The 22,378-nt window shown below is 38.4% G+C and overlaps 3 protein-coding genes across 6 annotated transcripts; 2 read left to right on the top strand and 1 right to left on the bottom strand.

Annotated features, from left to right (window-relative positions):
* Positions 1-46: 46 nt before the first annotated feature.
* On the bottom strand, positions 47-2,361 carry LOC114517092 (cytochrome b-245 light chain-like). Of its 2 annotated transcripts, XM_028536736.1 has the most exons (6): positions 2,184-2,361; positions 1,496-1,511; positions 1,193-1,262; positions 730-804; positions 571-654; positions 47-450 (listed from the first exon to the last, which is right to left on the bottom strand). In XM_028536736.1, exons 1-6 carry the CDS (start codon positions 2,244-2,246, stop codon positions 222-224), a joined length of 537 nt encoding a protein of 178 aa, XP_028392537.1. In that variant the 5' UTR covers positions 2,247-2,361; the 3' UTR covers positions 47-221. The 2 variants fall into 2 exon arrangements, with proteins under 2 accessions (XP_028392537.1, XP_028392538.1); XM_028536737.1 differs by lacking the exons at positions 1,496-1,511; positions 2,184-2,361 and adding an exon at positions 1,373-1,489.
* A 13,417-nt stretch (positions 2,362-15,778) lies between these two features.
* On the top strand, positions 15,779-17,789 carry LOC114517170. The gene is made up of 2 exons (XM_028536827.1): positions 15,779-16,152; positions 16,984-17,789. Exons 1-2 carry the CDS (start codon positions 15,970-15,972, stop codon positions 17,293-17,295), a joined length of 495 nt encoding a protein of 164 aa, XP_028392628.1. The 5' UTR covers positions 15,779-15,969; the 3' UTR covers positions 17,296-17,789.
* A 437-nt stretch (positions 17,790-18,226) lies between these two features.
* On the top strand, positions 18,227-22,340 carry LOC114516989 (SHC SH2 domain-binding protein 1-like). 3 transcript variants are annotated; one of them, XM_028536621.1, is made up of 9 exons: positions 18,227-18,551; positions 19,004-19,203; positions 19,464-19,588; positions 19,674-19,851; positions 19,962-20,080; positions 20,579-20,731; positions 21,198-21,421; positions 21,648-21,743; positions 21,920-22,340. In XM_028536621.1, exons 1-9 carry the CDS (start codon positions 18,258-18,260, stop codon positions 22,094-22,096), a joined length of 1,566 nt encoding a protein of 521 aa, XP_028392422.1. In that variant the 5' UTR covers positions 18,227-18,257; the 3' UTR covers positions 22,097-22,340. The 3 variants fall into 3 exon arrangements, with proteins under 3 accessions (XP_028392422.1, XP_028392421.1, XP_028392423.1); XM_028536620.1 differs by having other exon boundaries at positions 19,440-19,588; XM_028536622.1 differs by lacking the exon at positions 21,648-21,743 and having other exon boundaries at positions 19,440-19,588.
* The last annotated feature ends 38 nt before the right edge of the window (positions 22,341-22,378 follow it).

Below are 22,378 nucleotides of genomic sequence, written 5' to 3'. Positions count from 1 at the left end.
ATATATATGTCACTACCTTGGGAAATAGTGAGTTTTGTTTTCCCTCAAGTCCAGAGACAAAGACTCTTGGGAAAACAAAACTCACACTACCTCCCTCAGGAGCATACATTAAGTGTATATTGTTCACAATTAGTGACCAGCTGTTTTCCATAGTTAGACTACTGCTGTTTCTATTGCTACACAGCCATCAGTTCACCTTAACATACCCTCTGTTATGAAGTCTAGGCATTCTCATACAAATTCTCAGAACTTCGAGAAACCTGATGTAATCTTGGTGGTGGTTGTTGGGGAGCTTCAGGCAAAGTATTTTCTTGTTTTGCTTCATATGTGACTATGCATGGTTTCCATTCCTCTCCTGCCACAGCTGCAACCAGGTATATGATGCTTGATATACACAGGCAAGCTCCTCCAAGAAGAGTAGAGAGGAGAAATCCACAAGGAATTGACAGTCTGAAACATTTGATAATGTTACATGAATGTTTAGATACTGTGATGTTTACAAGCAATGCTTTTATTCATTTTGGCCTGCTAATGCATTATATAATTTCCATATAATTTTGTTATTCTTACCCAAGATACAGTAGAAATCTGACATAATAATTTCTTCCAAATGGGCCAAGACTTTTTATTACAGGTGTCAAAAACTTCTGAGCACTGCAAAAATATTCAAAACAAAGTAAATATTCAATTTATTCAATAAAAGATGAAAAGAGTTTACAAATCTCTTACATCCGTTCCTTTGTCCTTCCTGTCTGTCTTTTTGCTCTGGGATACTCAATCAGGATTATTAGGATTGCAGCAAAACTTATGAGAGTCAAGAAATGTAATGAACATGACAGATTGAAAGTTTAGATTAATTGTCAATTAGTTCGTGGAATTGGTTAAAAGGTAAATATTTAATTTTTTGCTTGTTTGGTAGTTGGTACATTGTACTTGTACTGAGTTGTTGTAAATCTAATTTGGTGAATTAGGAACAAAAGATATGGTGGCCACTTTCCTGGTGAATCTTGTGTTTTGAGGTATGCTTTCACAAACCTATTTTGCTAATAGATGTCAACAATATTAACAGGCAATGCAAATAAATTGTCAGTCTACCACCAGTGACTTTGCTATAGTCTCTGACTGGGTGCTCTTAGTGCAGGTAAATATTAACAATAAACACGTACAAGTACACAACAAGTACAATAGATACACGGCATAAACACCGATTTCCCATTTCTTGAACTTTCCAATCCAACTCAAGACTCCACCAACAAACAGAACTGCAAAAAATCCCAAAATGATGAATACACACTAGTTTTTATACAGAATTGTTGGGTGAACACTGAACAGTTTACTGATTTAGGACAGAGATAATAGTTAATTTTCACACCAACGCTACTTGCCACAGCTTGCTCGTTTGCCCACATTGCCCATTCAATCTTGCCCATTTTAGATTGATTTTTAATCGTCAAAAAACATCACCACCGCCACACTATTTCTACACACGTCTCACCTTTTTGCACTTCCGCCTTGCATGTAATCATATAAATGATATAATTCAATTGCAACAATTATTTACATTTCTAAACCCACATCACAGAGGATACAGAGGTTTGACCTTGCATTAATTATGCGTTCCTAGCGGCCATGTTCAGTGCGCTAAAGAGAGGTCCTATGACTCCTATCCCCCCCGAACATTATAAATAGCCATCGCTATATAAATAAACAAATCGCTCCCACTTCTATACTCTATACTCTTCTATACTCTTTTAAAGGATAAGAACTAACAAAATCTGGTTTTGAGAAAAAAATTGAGCAACGTTTTTGTCAAAAATACGATTTTTCCAGATAGTTCTGTCTCGGCTGTTTATATTCCATACATGTGTTCAAGCCGCCGCCATATGCATGCTTTCCCGGGGGGAGAAGGCCTCTCTTGAGCGCACTGGCTAAGCCAGGGGTACGCAAAACTAACGGCAGTCAAACCTCTGTATGCTCTGTGCCCACATGATCAAGATGGGTACCAACTCCGTTGTTTCGGTCTCCATTTTGGTCTATTTTGACGATTTTTTCAACTGTCTTAAAATGCTAAAAATGGCTTCGTAAGACTAATATCATTCATTTTAGAGCATATTTTGTTGGCTTTTGGAACATTGAAAAATCATGAAAATTGACCAAAATGGTAAGGCTTAATTACCCCTTACCATCGTATATTTGACCTCCGAGCAGTGCAGACGTGCCCTTTTGAGCTCTGTGATTTCCACCATTTAATCCATGATAAAGGCATAAAAGCTAACAATAAACATTATTATGAGTCTTGCCAAACATTTATCGGTCGACGGAGATGTTTATCAGTGGTCTGGTTCATTCGATGAGTTAAAGCTATTTGTAAAATAGAATTTGGCAGTCAGAGGGAGCTGGAAATCCCCAGGAGGCAATATTAAACAGTTTAAAGACCAAGAATCGGACCTGATAATTAAATGGTACGGCGCCCAATCGCAGAAAATCTCATTTTTCGTTGTACATTATTGCACTTTCTTTGTTATGCTAATTAGAAATTTGCAGCTATCTTTAATTATCCACACATGTGCTGTATGCAGGTGGTGATCGTGCACTATTCGATGAAATTAACAAAATTTTGAATGTCCTTTAATCACTTTATTTCCTAATGAAATCAATATGTTTAGCTTTCATTAAATGCAGTAAGTGAAAAAGGTTACTTTACGTTTATTAAATATACTTAAACGCTATTGCAAAACGATAAAAACTCAAAATAAGTATTAAGAAAACAGGCGCAGTCGCAGTGAATGAGTAATAACCCCACAATCACCACATAGAGTGATGTCACATATAGTAAGCCTTTGATGATTTTTAGTCATATCTTTGCGGTCTTGGATGTTGTGTTGTGCGCTTGAATGCATCCTCATTATCATCCTCAAATGAGAGCATTTGATGATGATGATGATGATGATGAGGATGCATTCAAGAGGAGAAAAAAAAGAAGTTGTTTGAATTAGTGGGTGGAAGTGTTGGAAGAAAGTTTTAAATGTGCCAAAAGATGCTTGGATTTCATGAGCCGTCGTGATGGTGTTGTGGTTAACACAAGTGAGTGATTGGTGGTTCTAGCCTGTGAAGTGTCAAGAGAAGAAGTTGGCGTGAAAAAAGGAAGTTTTCGATGTACTTATTGCATGGAAGTGCCGGAAGATATGTTTAAGTGTACCAAAAAATGTAAGTATTTCAAGAGCTGCCATAATCATGTAGTAGTTAAGAGATGCAAGTGGTAAATCCACAGACGCTGGTTCTGGCCTGTGTAGAAGAAATTGGCGTAAAAATCTTCACTTTTCGTTGTACATTATTGCACTTTCTTTGTTATGCTATAATTAGCATATTTGCAGCTATCTTTAATTATCCACACATGTGTTCTGTGCAGGTGGTGATCGTGCACTATTCGATGAAATTAACAAAATTTAAATGTTCTTTTATCGCTTCATTTCCTAATTAAATCAACCTGTTTAGCTTTCATTAAATACAATTAGTGAAAAAGGACACTTTACGTTTATTAAATACACTTAAACGCTATTGCCAAACGATAAAAACTCAAATTAAGTATTTAGCAATCCCGCGCAGTCGCAGTGAATGAGTAATAACCCCACAATCACTACATTAACTAATGTCATATATACTAAGCAGGTTCTCACTCCTCTTGCAAACACGCCCGTTGCGCTGTGAGTTTTGATTTAGCGCGCGTATTAAGTCGATGGCCATAAAAAAGTTTTAAGTAAAATAAAAACAGCGTCCATTATCCGTGAGGCGAATAGTCTAGGGGTGACGACAACGGCCTCGCAACTGGGAGGTTGATGGTTCGAATCTTGCATGGGAAAAGTGTTTTCAAAGTCTGATGTGAATCAGAAGACTGAAGGCTAGTTTCCACTCAGGAAAAATCTCCTTTGGATCGGAACGGACAAGAAAATTTCCTTTGTTGGTGAGTTCTTAGGCGACGTTTAAACAAAGGAAACTTTCCTCTCCTGTCCGATCCAAAGGAGATTTCTCCTGAGTGGACACTAGCCTTGAATCAAAAAGTCTGATGTGAATCAGAGACGGGTTTATCCTCCGAATTTTCCCGTCTGACTTTGACGGGTAAGTTTGCACGGGAATCCCGTCGAGACGAGAAATTCATCTTAAATTCGCATGCATTTAGACGGATAAATCAGACGAGTTTGTAAATATCAGCACGGTCAAGGACGGAACAAGGCTAAGCGAAAATCGCACCGTAACCATTAGGTTCACTTCGGCCACACTTAACTAACTTATGGGATCTTACTAAAAAGGTATTAAGTAATATAAAACTTCAAAAAAAGGATTAAGAACTGGTGGTGTAGTGGAGAAGACTGTGATCTGGCATGTATACAGTCGATGGTTCAAATCCTGAATAAATCACCACAGCCGTTCAGCACAAGATCTTGTAGTGTCGTGGCGAAGACAATGGTCTCCCAAGTGGTAAATCGATGGTTCGAATCCTACCTTAACCGTTTTTCATTATGAACTTCGTGAAAAGGATAAAGTAAATTAAATAACCATCGCCGTTCAGCACAAGATCGTGTAGTCTAGTGGTGAAGACAATGGTCTCTCAAGTGGTAAATCGCTGGTTCGAATCCTACCATAACCGTTTTTCATTATGAACTTCGTGAAAAGGATAAAGTAAATTAAATAACCATCGCCGTTCAGCACAAGATCGTGTAGTCTAGTGGTAAAGGCAATGGTCTCTCAAGTGGTAAATCGCTGGTTCGAATCCTACCATAACCGTTTTTCAGTATGAACTTCGTGAAAAGGATAGAGTAAATTAAATAACCATAGCCTTTCAGCAAAAGATCTTGTAGTCTAGTGGTCAAGATGTTGGTCTCATGTGTTGACTGTCGAAGGTACGAATCTCGTTTTAGATGGAAATTTTAGTTATGAATATTACATGGTAAGGTTATGGAGAATAAGTTGTTGCAGGCTTCCAACAATCACCAGATAGCCTTGTGGTAAAGCCGTGGACTATCAAGTAGAAGATCGTGGTATCAAGAACAGTATGGTACGTTCCTCATGGCGGTGGAAAAAAAAATAAAAAAAATTAAAAAAAGGTATGGTAGGCATGTTACTCGGAGGAGGTTTGTACTCGCTTAATCTTTGCAAATCAAAGTTAATCTTTAGGGAAATCAGGGGATAGATAGGGTGAATGAGGGGTATATGAGTACAAAAAGACTTAGTAATTGGGCGGCCCGGGGCAAGGGGGCCTCGGCTCCCGGGGCAGGGGGAGGGTATAGGTGAGAAAACAGCATATAAAATGTTTAAGTCTTTTTGTACTCATTTAAACCTCTTTACCCCTATTTATCCTCCTATTTACTCCTATCTATCCCTACTTTTTCCTATCCTCACATACCCCTAACTATCCCCTAACACAATTAAATGTTTGAAGAAAGCTTGCTTTGAAAGTCAGGAAAGCCGGGGGAAAGAGAACCCCCCTCAGTCTACTCCTCGCCCAAGGCGAGGGCATATTCGCCCTCTCGCACTACTCCTCTCACACTCACAAATTCTCACTTTGTTACCTTGTTGTTCTTTTTCGGTTTATCCAGGGCTTGAACCATCGACTGTATACTTGGCAGATCATCGACTTCACCACTACACCACCAGTTCTTGTGGTGAAAGCCTACACTTTTTTATTTTACTTAATCCTTTTTGGAAGGATCTTTGATGAAATAGAACAAAAAAAAAACATTCCCATCTGGGTAGCATCTCAAATGAATAACAATTCACTTTATTATTTCTTTAACTTTCATGATTAATTTTTTCGTCGAAAACGCACACAATATTAACCATTTGTGTTGTCACTGAAATAAGTTACAGTTGTGAAGTGCCCTAAAACAGTACCTACGCAATTCCCATAAGTTAGTTATATGCGTCCCAAATGAAGCTAATGGTTACGGTGCGATTTCTTTGTATTTTTAATGAAGTTTAGTCAAAGGAAAGTACAAAAATTAACAATGCATTTTAAAAGAAAATAAAAAAATACAAGAATTAAGAATAGCCGAATTCATATTAGGGCGGGAAACTCATCTTAGACGGGAAAGTTGATAGTAAAAACCCGTATGAATATGAATTGGGATATGGATAAATTTATACGTATGATGGGTCGGGCAATGAGTAATCATTATACGATAATATTGAATTTTGTTTAGTTTCTCTTAGCCTTGTTCCGTCCTTGACCATGCTGATAGGCAAACTCATCTGATTTATCCGTCTAAATGCATGGGAATTTAAGACGAGTTGCTTTTTTCCAGACGGGATTCCCGTCCAAACGTACCTGTGACGGGAAAGTTAGACAGGAAAATTCGGACGAGAAACCCGTCTGTTATTCACATCAGACGAGATTGCCGTCTTCGATGAGTTTCTCGTCTAAGACGAGTCTAAGCACGCTTTCCATTAAGCGGCAAAAATGGTCAGACCGGTCATATTTTAAATGTCTTGTGCTAGGCAGATATAAATAACGATATACTTGAATGCAGAGCTTATGAAACACTCTAAAATACCAGTAATCTGTCTGTACCGAAATACAACAGGACCGGTCTGGCCGTTTTTACCGTGAAGGAATGCGCCCTAGTCGAAATACCAGCTGGTCGTTGGCCGATTCCTCGAATATAAAATACGCTAATCTAATACTTGAACCTTTGGACTGAAGAGTTCAACGTCTTAACAACTGCTTGACGACCACATCGTTTGTCGATAAGCTATTGTTCTTTATTCTAATTAATCCTTTCTTCGAAGAACTTTTAAATAAAATAATTATGAATCGTTGCCGTAATATTGTTGAGCTGCTGTTTGTTTGTTTGTTACCGCGGTTAACTGCGGAAATTGCGCTTTTAAACAGAACTTATTTTTTCTTCGCGTATTTCATATTCCACGGTTCGTCTCTTTATACAACAAAGTTTTGAATTAGATCGTCAATGTCTGTTTAACTGGATATTTTAATGCGATTTCGGATGCAAGTTACGAGAGTACAAGGTGCTTGCTTCTTGCCTCATGACTATACGTGTTATAGCTACACATTGAAATATACATTCTTAATTCTTGTACTTTATTCTTTTAAACCTATTTTGAAATGCATTGTTAATTCTTGTACTTTACTTTGACTTCGCTTCATTAAAAATACAAAACAATCGCACCGTAACTATTAGCTTCACTTGCGCCGCATATAACTAACTTAGGCATGAAAAGATAGTGCTCTAACTTAAGACACACACATGCTTTATTAAGGTTGTGTGCGTTTTAGACTCACTTTTTCATTTTTTTAAAATTCTCCGAGATTTTTTTTTTTACGAAGAAGTATTTTGTCTTGGGCTACCTGTGTTAAGACAAGTGACTGGTAAGTTCAGAGGTGGTGGTTCAACCCTGTTGAGGGTATAAAAGACGTTTAATAAATCAATAAAATTCTAAATGCTCTTTAATCACTTCATTTCCTAACTGAACCAACCATTTAAGCTTATAGTATATGCAGTGAGTGAAAAAGGACACTTTACGGTTATTAAAATACTTCAACCCTATTTGAAAACGATAAAAAATCAAATTTAGTATACAGAAACACTGCGCAGTCGCAGTGAACGAATATTAATCCCACAATCACTACATTGAGCAATGTCTTATATACTAAGCCTTCGGATTTCGAGGAAAGGTTCTTCTCAACCTTGCTTATTGCCAGCTTTGATTATAACGCCACCATAGTGTTATGTCAATGGTTCGAACGCAGTACCTCTGTTTTTCATTATGTGCTTCGCGAAAAGGATAAAGTAAATTAAATAACGATTAAAATTCCGCGCAAAATCTTGTAGTGTTGTGGAGAAGACAATGGTCTCCCAAGTGGTAAATCGATGGTTCGAATCCTACCATAACCGTTTTTCATTATGAACTTCGTGAAAAGGATAAAGTAAATTAAATAACCATAGCCGTTCTGCACAAGATCATGTAGTCTAGTGGTGAAGACAATGGTCTCCCAAGTGGTAAATCGGTGGTTCGAATCCTACCATAACCGTTTTTCATTATGAACTTCGTGAAAAGGATAAAGTAAATTAAATAACCATGGCCGTTCAGCACAAGATCGTGCAATCTAGTGGTGAAGACAATGGTCTCCCAAGTGGTAAATCGGTGGTTCGAATCCTACCATAACCGTTTTTCATTATGAACTTCGTAAAAAGGATCAAGTAAATTAAATAACCATAGCCTTTCAGCAAAAGATCTTGTAGTCTAGTGGTCAAGATGTTGGTCTCAGGTGTCGACTGTCGAAGGTACGAATCTCGTTTTAGATGGAAATTTTAGTTATTAATATTACATGGTAAGGTTATGGAGAATAAGTTGTTGCAGACTTTCAACAATCACCAGTTAGCCTTGTGGTAAAGTCGTGGACTATCAAGTACAAGATCGGGGTACCAAGAACGGTATGGTATGTTTCTCATGGCGGTGGAAAGAAAAATAAAAAAAATATAAAAAAAAATTGGTAGGAATGCTGCTCGGGGTAGGTTTGTATTCAATTAATCTTTGCGAATCAAAGTTAATCTTTAGGGAAATCAGGGGATAGATAGGGTGAATGAGGGGTATATGAGTACAAAAAGACTTAGTAATTGGGCGGCCCGGGGCAAGGGGGCCTCGGCTCCCGGGGCAGGGGGAGGGTATAGGAGAAAACAGCATATAAATGTTTAAGTCTTTGTACTCATTTAAACCTCTTTACCCCTATTTTATCCTCCTATTTACTCCTATCTACCCTACTTTTCCTATCCTCACATACCCCTAACTATCCCCTAACACAATTAAATGTTTGAAGAAAGCTTGCTTTGAAAGTCAGGAAAGCCGGGGGAAAGAGAACCCCCCTCAGTCTACTCCTCGCCCAAGGCGAGGGCATATTCGCCCTCTCGCACTACTCCTCTCACACTCACAAATCCTCACTTTATTACCTTGTTGTTCTTTTTCGGTTTATCCAGGGCTTGAACCATCGACTGTATACTTCGCAGATCACCGTCTTCACCACAACACCACCAGTTCTTGCGGTGAAAGCCTATAGTTTTTTATTTTAGTTAATCCTTGTTTGGAAGGATCTTTGACGAAACTTAATACCTTTTGGTAGGATCTCGAATGAAAGAACAATTTAAATGAGTTCACTTTAATTAATTTTCATGATTTATTTTCTCAAATTGCACACACTGTATCTTTACTATCTTATTCGTAGCTTGTAATTTAATATTAGCCATTTGTGTTGTCGCTAAACTGATCACATACAAGTATGCGGCGCCTTAAAGCACCATCTTTCCATAAGTTGGTTATATGCGACCCAAGTGAAGCTAATGGTTACGGTGCGATTGTTTTGTATTTTTAATGAAGTGAAGTCAAAGTAAAGTACAAGAATTATAACAATGTATTTCAAAATAGGTTTACAAGAAAGCCGTAAAAGCCCGTTTGAATGTGAATTGGGTATGGAAAATCTATATATACGTATGATGGGTTGGGTAATGCGTTATCATTAGGATAATAATTGTGTTTATTTTCATTAGTTTTGTTCCGTCCTTGACCGCGCTGGTATTTCTGAAACTCGTCTGATTTATCCCTCTAAATGCGAGTTTAAGACGAGTTTCTCTTGCAGACGGGATTCCCCTCCAACTTACCCGTCTCTTAATTTAGCGGACGGGAAAATTCGGACGAGAAACCCGTGTGTGATTCACATGCATACATCAGACGAGTCCCCCACCTTCGATGAGTTTCCCGTCTCTAATATGAATCCGGCTAAAAGTATAGTCATCAGGCAACAAGCATTACATCTGAAATGGCATCTGAAATCGCAAATATCCAGTTAAACAGACATTGACTATTTATTTCAAGACTTTGTTGTATAAATGGTCGAAACACTAGCTTGTATTGCTAGCAGGTTTGTCGAATATAAAATACGCTAATCTAATATTTGAACCTTTGTACAAAAGAGATCAACGTCTTAACAACTGCTTGACGACCACATCGTTTGTCGATAAGCTATTGTTCTCTATTTGACTTAATCGTTTCTACGTAGTTCGAAGGACTTGAATAATTATGAATCGTTGCCGTAATATTGTTGAACCGCTGTTTGTTTGTTTGTTAACTGCGGAAATTGCGCTTTTGAACTGAACATCTTTTTTCTTAGCGTATTTTATATTCGACGAACCTGCTAGACAAGCTAGTGATTTCGACTCTTTATACAACAAAGTCTTGAGATAAATAGTTAATATCTGTTTAACTGGATATTTGCTTCAATTGCGATTTCAGATGTAATTTACGAGAGTGCGAGGTGCATGCTTGTTGCCTCATGATTATACGTGTTATACACATTGAAATACATTCTTATTTCTTATACTTTTTTCTTTTAAACCTATTTTAAAATGCATTGTTAAATCTTGTACTTTACTTCGACTTCACTTCATTAAAGATACAAAACAATCGCACCGTAACCATTAGCTTCACTTGCGCCGCATATAACTAACTTATGGAAACAATAGTGCTTTAAGGCACTTCATACCTTGTATGTGATATTATAGCGAGAACACAAATGGCTACTATGATGTTACAAGCTACGAATAAGATACAGTTGTGTGCGTGTTTTAGATTTATGTGCGTGTTTTAAATCATGAACATTAAAAAGAACTCCTTTAAATTGTTATTTCATTTGAGATCCTACCCATAAGGTATTCGGTAATATAAAAAAGTACAGCCTTTCATCGCAAGATCGTGCGGTCTACTGGTAAAGGCAGTGCTCTCGAAGTTTAAAGGCGGAGGTTCGGGTCCCAGATGGGAATGTTTTTTTTCTTCCATTTCATCAAAGATCCTTCCGAAAAGGATTAAGTAAAATAAAAAACTGTAGGCTTTCACCACAAGAACTGGTGGTGTAGTGGTGAAGTCGATGATCTACCAAGTATACAGTCGATGGTTCAAGCCCTGGATAAACCGAAAAAGAACAAGGTAATAAAGTGAGAATTTGTGAGTGTGAGAGGAGTAGTGCGAGAGGGCGAATATGCCCTCGCCTTGGGCGAGGAGTAGACTGAGGGGGGTTCTCTTTCCCCCGGCTTTCCTGACTTTCAAAGCAAGCTTTCTTCAAACATTTAATTGTGTTAGGGGATAGTTAGGGGTATGTGAGGATAGGAAAAAGTAGGGATAGATAGGAGTAAATAGGAGGATAAATAGGGGTAAAGAGGTTTAAATGAGTACAAAAAGACTTAAACATTTTATATGCTGTTTTCTCACCTATACCCTCCCCCTGCCCCGGGAGCCGAGGCCCCCTTGCCCCGGGCCGCCCAATTACTAAGTCTTTTTGTACTCATATACCCCTCATTCACCCTATCTATCCCCTGATTTCCCTAAAGATTAACTTTGATTTGCAAAGATTAAGCGAGTACAAACCTCCTCCGAGTAACATGCCTACCATACCTTTTTTTAATTTTTTTTATTTTTTTTTCCACCGCCATGAGGAACGTACCATACTGTTCTTGATACCACGATCTTCTACTTGATAGTCCACGGCTTTACCACAAGGCTATCTGGTGATTATTGGAAGCCTGCAACAACTTATTCTCCATAACCTTACCATGTAATATTCATAACTAAAATTTCCATCTAAAACGAGATTCGTACCTTCGACAGTCAACACATGAGACCAACATCTTGACCACTAGACTACAAGATCTTTTGCTGAAAGGCTATGGTTATTTAATTTACTCTATCCTTTTCACGAAGTTCATACTGAAAAACGGTTATGGTAGGATTCGAACCATCGATTTACCACTTGAGAGACCATTGCCTTTACCACTAGACTACACGATCTTGTGCTGAACGGCGATGGTTATTTAATTTACTTTATCCTTTTCACGAAGTTCATAATGAAAAACGGTTATGGTAGGATTCGAACCAGCGATTTACCACTTGAGAGACCATTGTCTTCACCACTAGACTACACGATCTTGTACAGAACGGCGATGGTTATTTAATTTACTTTATCCTTTTCACGAAGTTCATAATGAAAAACGGTTATAATAGGATTCGAACAATCAATCTCCTCTTAACACATGCCAGAACAAAAGTTCTTCCGCAGAATCCTGCCAAATGAGTAGATAACAATAATCGGTGTGTGCCTGTGGTGTATGAGTTCAAGAGTTGTCGGCTTAGTATATACGACATTGCTCAATGTGGTTATTGTGGGATTATTACTCGTTCACTGCGACTGCGCGGGGTTTATAAATACTTAATTTCACTTTTTCTCGCTTTGCAATGTCGTTTAAGTACGTTTAATAAACGTAAAGTGTCTGTTTTCACTCACTGCATTTACTGCAACCTAAAACCGGTCAATTTTTCAACGAATGAAGTGAATTAAGGACATTTAAAATTTTCTTGACATCATGCAATAGTCCACACAGTGCACGAATGACCACGTGCATACATCATATGCGTAGAGAATTAAAGACAGTACACTTACATGCACGGCGCATGTCTGTAAGTTGCAACTAGCATAATAAAAAAAGGCCCAGATAACGTTTCGAACCATGGTCATCTAAATTGCGAGAACGTTGTCTTCACCACTAGACCACCAGCGCTTGACGTTCAAGGCTATGTTTAACTCAATCCTTTTTTTGCGTGAATAATGAAAATCATTCTTCTGAGGATTCGAAATACCGACTTGAATGTTGCGAGACCATTGCCTTCAACACTTGACCAAAAGAGACCTTATGATTCACAGGTTCGTTTTTTTATCTTACCTAAATCTATTCTTTCGGGTCGTAATGAAAACATTTTACCCCATGTAAGATTCGAACCACCAACAACTTGACAGTTTGCGAGGCCATTGTCGTTACAGCATGACTATTCCCTCTTAATCATGAATGGTGTTTTTACTCGGGCTACCGTAGGTAGACCGAGTTGTAAAATGGGCTCGGTTTTTTCCTTTGCGTCGCGAGTTTACAAAAATCACGCGTGGGCGGCACGAAGTCTTCGAACCAATCGAGGTCGTCCTGGGATCGTTTCTCGCGCGGGTGTCACGAACATGCCATGTTACTACGAGATAACTGTAGCCCGAGTGATCGCCTGAGTAGGCGTCTTGTTACTCCGAACCTTTTCCATGCAGGATTCGAACCTGGGCTTACAACCTGGTAGGCCGTTGCCCTAACCACTGGACCACAGCATCATTTATCAAAAGCTCTTGTTCTTTATTCGACTTAATCATATTCGCAGAATTTTAAATTAAATAGCAACTTAGGTGGGAAAAATTACACTTCCCCCTTGCAGGACTCGAACCTACGCTCACAACCTGGTAGGGCGGTAGCCTTAACCACTAGGCCACCGCATCTGTTTTGATACTTACTGTAAAATAATACATTTTAATACTTTAAGACAAAATTGACGACTTTTTCAATGTTCCATAAAGCAACCAAATATGCTCTAAAATGAAAGATACTAGTCCTAGGAAGCCATTTTTAGCGTTTTAAGGCATTTTTTGAACCGTTGAAAAAGTTGTCAAAATTGACCAAAATGGTAAGGGGTAAGTGTTAAAATTTTGCTCAATTTTGACGATTTTTCAATGTTCCAAATGCCAACGAAATATGCTCTAAAATGAAAGATATTAGTCTTAGGAAGCCATTTTTAGCATTTTAAGACAGTTTTTGAAAAGTTGAAAAAGTCGTCAAAATTGACACAATTGTAACGGGTAAGCCTTACCATTTTGGTCAATTTTTGACGATTTTTCAATGTTCCAAATGCCAACGAAATATGCTCTAAAATGAAAGATATTAGTCTTAGGAAGCCATTTTTAGCATTTTAAGACAGTTTTTGAGCAGTTGAAAAAGTCGTCAAAATTGACCAAAATGGTAAGGGGTAAGCCTTACCATTTTGGTCAATTTTGACGATTTTTCAATGTTCCAAAAACCAGCGAAATATGCTCTAAAATGAAAGATGTTAGTCTTAGGAAGCAATTTTTAGCATTTTAATTAAGGCACTTTTTGAACCGTTGAAAAAGTCGTCAAAATTGACCAAAATGTTAAGGGGTAAGTCTTTTTCTCTAAATTTTGACGACTTTTTCAACTGTTCAAATAAAAACTGTCTTAAAATGCTAAAAATGGCTTCCTAAGACTAATATCTTTCATTTTAGAGCATATTTAGTTGGCATTTGGAACTTTGAAAAATCGTCAAAATTGAGCAAAATGGTAAGAGGTAAGCCTTAAATTTTGAAAACTATTCAAGCACTGTCTTAAAATGCTAAAAATGGCTTCCTAAGACTACTATCTTTCATTTTAGAGCATATTTGGTTTGTTCTTAGAACATTGTAAAATCGTCAAAATTGACCAAAATGGTAAGGGGTAATACTTACTATTTTGGTCAATTTTGACGATTTTTCAATATAGGTTGAGGGCCCATTGATTGCCGTCTATATCGCCACGGTTCTTAAAGAAAAAACGGCGTGTCAGTGTATCGCATAAAAAAGTCAGGTTAAAAACAAATTGTTATGCCAAAGATAGGCCTAAGGTATGAGGTTGATTGCAAAGGAAAATGCAGCATTAATGATGGTAGATTAAATAACAGAGTGTCCATCGACCATGGCTCTATTATCCATGTTCTATTACTTCTATAACTAATGAAGTAATACACTAATGTAAATTTACAAGCTTCAGCTCTCAAATTATTTTCAAGTGAAAACATGACAAACAGCTAGGGCCCCCACACCAAATATACCTAAGGGCCCCATCTTCGTCCGTTACGCCACTGTGTCGGAAGCTTTTTTCTTGAAGTCTCACTTTACCAGCATCCCACCATACACTTAAAGTTTCATTTGTGTCCAATACGTCCAAAAATCAGTGACCAAAGCAGTGAGGGTAGGGTCTTGCATATGGCTGGTATTGAACTTCCATAATCCCCTGCCACGACGAAAAGAATCAGGAAGGTGAAGCTCAAGGCGGTACACGTATGCATGGTCCGAGCGGAAAAAGAGAAGTATATCAACTCGATGTACCATGGGTAGGAACATTTTAGCATTTAGCACTTAGCATTTTAACACTTTTTTAGAATTTTTCGAAAATCGAAAATCCTGACGTTGTGAAACCTAGAAAATGCAGCCTCAACCCCCGGTCAAACGAGAATGAGAGTTCATGAAATGATGAGATTGCAACTCTCGCTAGCACTTGACCGCAAACTCTCCTGCACCCTCATATATCAACTCTCGTCGACTTTGACTCGGTTCAAATTTTGATGAGAGTCGTGTCCGTTTGGAGATTTGCAAAACAGCTAGCGGTTTGCATTTTGTAGTAGCAGGCCCAGCAAAATTGTACAAGATGAATACAAAATAGTACAAAATAGTCCCTTTCGCTTCTCAACTCTTATCAACTCTCATCCTCGTTTCACCATTCCCGAGGAAAACTCTTGTGCAAACTCTCGCTTCTCAACTCTTATCAACCTGATTCATTCTCGTTTGACCGGGGCTTTACAAAGTTTGCAATTATTGCGTACCGGCAGAAATTGTTACTACACACACGAACTAGCCACGAACTAGCCACGAACTGACACGAACCCGATGTTCATTGTGAAATACTACATCGTGATTTGATAAAACGGCTACTGTATTGGTACAACTTGTTGAAAACATGCTAAAACCCCTATGACTCTTAGGTATTGAAGTCGTCTTGCCTTTGCAAGGTACTTCTTAGTTCTTTCCGTCCAAATTTGTCGTCAAATGAACGGTTCATGAATTATTTATAAGCAACACCGACAGGTACCGTATTGCATAAAATCTTCAATACTCTCAATTTGAAGCAAAATCTTAGATCGAAATTTCAAGCCTTCACTAAGACCAAAACCAAGGATAAATTACAAAATATAAGCAGTTAAATCGAATAAGAGACCGTGGAACTATCCAAGCCTTTCTTCGCCAGGAACTGGTCAACAGATAATTGTGACATTGAGCTGTTTATGATACAAGCAACATTATGGCGTCTTATTTTCTTGCTGAGTTATACGGGAGAGATGATGACAGAGGGTCTATGTGACGCAGATAGTTATACGAACGGTTGTAGTGTACCTCTTGGATTGGGCACGCCGTTCAAGAAAACTTTTACCAAAGCTTGCAACAAACACGATATTTGCTACGGATGTGTAAGTTCACGTTCACAGTTCATTATTATTAATGCGCCGATTTACAAGCAAAAAAAATAAACACAGGTCGATGCTATTGCGCCCTGCACAGAATTCTGCCATTTCAGACGGAACAAACTGAGAACCTAAATTTTTTGCTTCATGCATCGCTGATCAAATCGTTATAGTAATAATCCAAAAATGGCGGCCAATAAGCACAACTCGATCTTCCTTGGTTAAGTGGCTCCACTAGGCTGAATTTTTCAGTCGGATTTTCATTTTATAATTGTGAGATATCGGCCGAGGAGGATTCCATTCGATCGAAAAATTCTACCTAGTGGAAAACTGCCATTACGCTACATTTATCCAGCCTCGTAACCAGGCGCTTCAATAGTAAAATATGTACAGTTGTATTCAGTTATTATATAGAGGTCAGCTGAAAAAAAGGCGAACGCGAACTATTAAAGCGCCTGGGTACGAGGCTGACATAAGTGACTTTTATTACTGTCATGAACATTTATCTGAAGTTATTTTATCTTCGAAGTATCGGAATATCTGTCACATCAGATAAACAACTACGAGGGTTAGCTGGCGTATGTTTTAATGATGGCAAAAAATCTTCAACCATCTGAAGTCGCAGTAAAAATTTTAAGTTTAAAGCCGGTTTTCCACGAGCGATATTTTTCGCGCGAAACGACATTTTACTTTTGTTCCAAAGCTCTCAACTGCAACCATCTGGAACAAATTGCTCAAATACAAAGGAATAAAGTCGCTTCGCGCGAAAAATATTGCTAGTGGAAAACCGGCTTAAACGAGGCTGTATATCCTTCAGATATGCTTCATCCTATGTAGGGCTACCATTTCCAATGGTCACGTGCAGACTGCGACGCCTCGTTCCTGCGCGACATGAAGATTCTCTGCAAGCCACGTGTGCTGTCGCGCAAGAGACGCTTCATCGAGGCACTGATGGAATTATGGGACTTTCTGCGAGGAATAAGCAAGGAGGAGAAGCGATGTCGCATGATGGCCGATATGTACTATGACGGAGTGAGGATGTTCGCCGAGTCACACTTTGAGAAGAAGATACACCATACCTACTGCAACACCACGTGCGCAAAACTACACGGAAGTCCGTTTGTGCCCTTGAGAAGAACTTGGGGATGAATGTTTGCTGCGGTGTAACGTGTTTTGTATGCTACGTGAACTAACCTGTTCTCGAGCAGGGTCAGAAAACTTGAATAAATCTTCCTCAGCTGCGGTAGCCCATGTTTGTATACAGGACAAACTTGAAAGCAAACCGACCCTAGAAAAAAAGGATTAGATTTGATTTAGCATGCGTAATGTTAAACAGGCCTTAATCAGACGTAACCGTTTGGTTAGTAGGCTTCCAGTTGACTGTAAAAATGTAAATACTAGTCTCATAAATGTTTTTTTTAATTATTTTTTTTTTGAGTTTGTGTAATTGTATCTCTCGAAATCATGGCAGTAGATCAGCCTTGGGATTAGCGGTTAAGATTAGGGTCCTGATTGGGATTAAATGGCGATAGTAATTCTATGTTGAGTAAATCCTAAGTACACGAATTTAATCCATAAATTAGATTAGGATTAGATTTGGGATAACCCTAATCAGCTATAGATCTAACTAATTCTAACCTAATCTCGTGTATTTAGAATTTAATAAACATGGAATTATGACCATAATTGCAATATTTGCTAAAGCTAAAGCCTGCGATCACCGAACTTTCTAGAAAATAATATCAAAAAATATGGCTGTAAATCGTAATTCATTCTCAGCCGACCCAATTAACGAATTATTTCATTACCGAACAAATCTCGTTGTTTGGATGCGGACCATGCTAACCATGAGGTCAGAAATGCCCTTTCAGCATGCAGTTTATTTCCGGTTATTTTATTTCGACTTCCCGTCATGAATGTAATCAAACATATATTGGCACCTTGCAACATTTTCTGCAATCCAGAGGCAGAGTGAACTCTGTGTGCCTTTCAGTGGCGTAGCCAGCCTGACAACTTAGTCATGCTATGCTAATATTTTGGTGTTCATCGACTGTTAAAACACTGAATTTCTAAAGAAATGAATAATGATAATAACATAAAATTTGCATAGCATGACTAAGTCGTCAGGCTGGCTACGCCACTGGTGTCTTAAGATTATTGCTTACATGCGAGCCATGGAGAGCATGCCAATGATATTTCAAACTTCAACTCTAAATTACGACGAGCGTTTCCCTGTCTATTCAGAAGCGATCTTGGGAAAATGTAAGGCCAGCGAAGTTCGAACAAAGTTTGCAGAGTATGTGGAGAAATTCGTACAGAAACGTGGATGGAAAGCAATTTGGAGTTGCGCTGATGCTAGTGGTGTTGACATTGAGCTGAATGAAAATTTGAATGTCTTAGTGGAGGTAAGTTTGCAAACCAACCTCCCCCCTCCTACCAGAAATATCCCCCCTCCCTGGCAGCCACAGTTCCAAAGTCCCCAGTACCTAAGGGTGGATTCTCAGAATTATAAGTTTTATAAATTTGTCCAAAGTACACAACTATATAATCTTGAATCTAATCCAAACAAGGACCCAAGTGCTAATCCTAAATAATCCTAATCCAGTAACACTCAGGTTTAGAATATGATGATTGGTAACCGAGCTCTGTTGTTACCAGTGGCGTAGCAGCATCGATAATTGAGGGGGCCCATATTCATATATTCATGTTAACAGACTGCATGTAAAGACAATTGATTTGAAAAGAAATTAAACCTGCATATCAAGAATATATGAATATTGGCCCCCCCAATTATCGTTCTGGCTACGCCACTGGTTGTTACATCCAAGTTGATTAATAACCACTCGGAGTTGTTTAGGTTGTAAATGTGTTCCCACAAAATCTATCCTCGGAAGTAAATTTATGCGTTCCAGTGGTTTCAAATCCTTCAATAACATTCCAAGAGGCGCAGTCATTAATTCGCCAGCAAGACAATTGCATTCCTTTAACAGAGTTGTCACCAGTTTTTGATGAATCTGGTGACCTTGATCAGACTGCATTAGCTTTGGAGCATGTCAGGTAATTGGAGACAAGTCAGACAACAAATATTTTAGCCTAATGGTTTGGCATTTTTTAATGCAGTTGTCTAATACAGTTTGTGAAATAGTACTGTCAGCTTGAGATAAAATAGCTTAATGACTATTGAGTAGTTTTTCTGGCAAATGTTACATTGAGATTAAAACACCAATTAATCTAGATGTAATTTGCCTAATTAATAGCACAATACATTTTGTGGAAATTTGCATTAATTACAGCTTCTTTTTTGAAAACCTGTGGAGAGATTGGGATTTGGATGCTGATGAAGATTTTTGCTATGTGGATCGCAATCTGGAGAACAGACTGCGACTTTACTATGATATTATGCAAAATAACCTATGCCAAGAATTCATTAAAAAATACAATGGTATGTTGTACCCCCAGGGGTTGGTTTAATTCATCCATGTTTGTTGCCTGTGGCATTGAAGCTTTATCCATGACTATTTTTAAAGCAACATTGAATGAATGCAAGCAGAAGTCAATCCATCTCCAAGAACTACGTAAAAACATGTCAGCCAGTGACTCGGAACAGGAACTCGACACATCTGATGTGTTTATGCTTGCTCAAAAAACACACGAGTTTGAGAGCATTGTGAGATCTTTGCAAACCATGGAAGATCCTCAAATGAGGTATTTTGTAATGATTTAGTAGCTGTGCGGAATATCCATAAGACGAATACAATACACATCATCTTACTTACATTCCACGTACGCAATCGCGTACCTACTCTTTCTTAAAGGTACTTATTGGCCTCAGTCAATTCGAAAACGCAGGACGAAAAGGGCCAAATACGCACATATCCTGTCACAATGATTGTGGCTGAGAAATTGATGGCAAAAATGACCAAATCATTGTCAGGTAATGTCATTGGTTTTCAAAGGTCTACGTGACTCCTTATTGGATAGGATTATTATAGCAAAACCCAGACTAAGCGAAAGCCAAGTTTTACTTTTACTTTCTGAAAAACGGATTGATTGTCGCATACACAGGCTTTTACTGCATTTTCTCAGACATTTACCCAAGTAGTTTTTATGTAGAACCGTCCATTTTTCCCATGTGACGTGGTGACTTGTAATATCCCAAGGAGGAACAGTACAGGGCCCATATTTGCAACTTGAGGCTCACTTTCATTTGACTCGATTTTCCTGCCATATTGACAAAACTATATGTCACTGTATCTTCAGTTAGACCATCCATTTATTCTTTGCCACAGCAATTTCAAACGTTCCTTAAACTCAAAAAGAAAACTTGTTGTTTTGTTTGGTTATACTTAGAGTTAGGACATTCTCACATTCACTCTCTGAAATCCAAAGTTCCCATATTAACCCGGCTGTTAAACTGTATCGCTGGTTTCAGATGAAACAGTTATTGAGCATTTCACGTCTTTGGAGAAAGCTGTTGAGTGCATCAACAAGGAAGACAGTATAGTCCTCTATCCTGGTAATTACAATGTTGGTTCTTTGGTATTCGAGCATTCCCTCGCAGTTGAGGGAAACGGCGACGTTACAGGTGAATTATGACATTAGAAATATACTTCCACACTAAAGGGCTGTTTACATGTGCCCGGTTACCCGAGATTCAACGAAGCGTGAGAGGACTTTGAGGTATTGAAATAAGTCTTTAAGACACCAAACAAGCACATGCTATTGTTGTGGTGATTATACGACTGCCAGGACCATGTTATCTGCTCCTTTCAATACCTCAAAATCATCTCACGCTTCGTTGAATCTCGAGTAACCGGGCTCATGTAAACAGCCCCTAAACCAAGAAAAAAAATATTTGTGAAAATTTTTTTTAAACAAACTTGATAAAAAACTTGCTTTGAACCACCAGCCCCAAGGCCAAGCGGTCAGAAGTCCTGTTAAATTGACGGACTTTGATTAACGTATCACAAACATGAATGGCGGGCCCTTGCCTTATTGATTTATATGACAGAATATTACCATAGACCCAACGTTTCCCTTAACTTTATCAGTTGAATGCGATGAAGAAGATGACAGCTTTCTCACAACGCGATCACCGTCGACACAGTTCACCAATATTAAATTCATTCACGTATCTTCAAATTCCTACCTCCTCGTGGTAGAGGAAGGCCAAGCCGTGTTGAGAAACTGTGAATTTCGTTGTACCGCCGACGGTATTGTGGTCAGACAAGGCGCTCAACTGATAATGGAAAACTGTAAACTGTATGGATCGATGGTACTAAGTTAATATTATCTTATTTCACTGAATAGTTCAATGACAGGTAGACCACTTTTCTTGAAATGAATTTCTTCAGGGTGGAACATTTTGCCGATAGAAATTCTGGAAATCTGCCCTGATGTAAAGTCAGAGTTTCTAGATACAGCAAAGTGCTCCTGCCACCCTTAAAGGCGAACGTATTAAGTTCATGTAAACACGAACACGCATGATTTGTTGCCAATAGGAGGTTGCCGTAACGATTGAACGAAATTCTGCGGTTCAAATACTGAAATGCGAAATTTGTAACAAAGATATTGGACGAGAAACAGTTGCAATTAAGGTGCGTGGTTTTGATGTCCCCAACTGTTCAGAACTCCCCCTTCCAATAACGAAATAATTTTTTAAGGTATTATAAGGTGTTATGTATATATTTTAAGATATATTTTCGCACACTCACCCTCGATGCTAACAAACTTTAGGAAGTCTTCTTTACACATATTCCTCTTTTATTTTCAGATCATTTCAAGCGGATCACATCCTGCCAATGTTGCCATTACGGAAAGCCGGATATCAGCTAGTCGATGCATAGACGTCGTTGATGATAAGGACATAAAAAATATCAAACCATCGATCGACAATGGCGTTCGATTAAAACTGGAGAAAAACGTATTCGATTGCGGCGAAGTACCGTGACCTACGCACGACCCTCGACACGACAGTAATCACGTATTTATAGAAACGATTCACTTCGTTTTGCTATGACATTACGAAATAGAACCATATAGACTTATTTGTATGCCCCACATAATGTTCGTACAACATTTCGTGAACTGCATACGTATATACTAGAGAGAAAATATCCTCCGGAAAAAAGTATTGACGATAAAAATTTAATTTGTCTCACTTTTCGATTTACAGCTTTTATTTGTTTTAGTTTTCAGACGAACATCATTTAATATATAATTCGCAACGCAA

Source organism: Dendronephthya gigantea, unplaced genomic scaffold (genome assembly GCF_004324835.1).
Source record: "Dendronephthya gigantea isolate DGI-Jeju-01 unplaced genomic scaffold, DenGig_1.0 000007F, whole genome shotgun sequence".
Taxonomy (NCBI): domain Eukaryota; kingdom Metazoa; phylum Cnidaria; class Anthozoa; order Malacalcyonacea; family Nephtheidae; genus Dendronephthya; species Dendronephthya gigantea.
This window is presented reverse-complemented; position numbering and strand designations above follow the sequence as displayed.

Bases quoted from the DNA above. Each gene is read 5' to 3' on its own strand.
- LOC114517092 (XM_028536736.1), bottom strand. From the start codon at position 2,246: ATGGTGGAAATCACAGAGCTCAAAAGGGCACGTCTGCACTGCTCGGAG. The intron at 805-1,192 runs GTATCTATTGTA...GACTCTCATAAG, and splicing joins GAAATCGGTGTTTATGCCGT to TTTTGCTGCAATCCTAATAA. The intron at 655-729 runs GTAAGAGATTTG...ATATTTTTGCAG, and splicing joins GGAAGGACAAAGGAACGGAT to TGCTCAGAAGTTTTTGACAC.
- LOC114517170 (XM_028536827.1), top strand. From the start codon at position 15,970: ATGATACAAGCAACATTATGGCGTCTTATTTTCTTGCTGAGTTATACG. The intron at 16,153-16,983 runs GTAAGTTCACGT...CATCCTATGTAG, and splicing joins ACGATATTTGCTACGGATGT to GGCTACCATTTCCAATGGTC.
- LOC114516989 (XM_028536620.1), top strand. From the start codon at position 18,258: ATGACTAAGTCGTCAGGCTGGCTACGCCACTGGTGTCTTAAGATTATT. The intron at 19,204-19,439 runs GTAATTGGAGAC...CATTAATTACAG, and splicing joins TTAGCTTTGGAGCATGTCAG to CTTCTTTTTTGAAAACCTGT. The intron at 20,732-21,197 runs GTGAATTATGAC...TAACTTTATCAG, and splicing joins GGGAAACGGCGACGTTACAG to TTGAATGCGATGAAGAAGAT.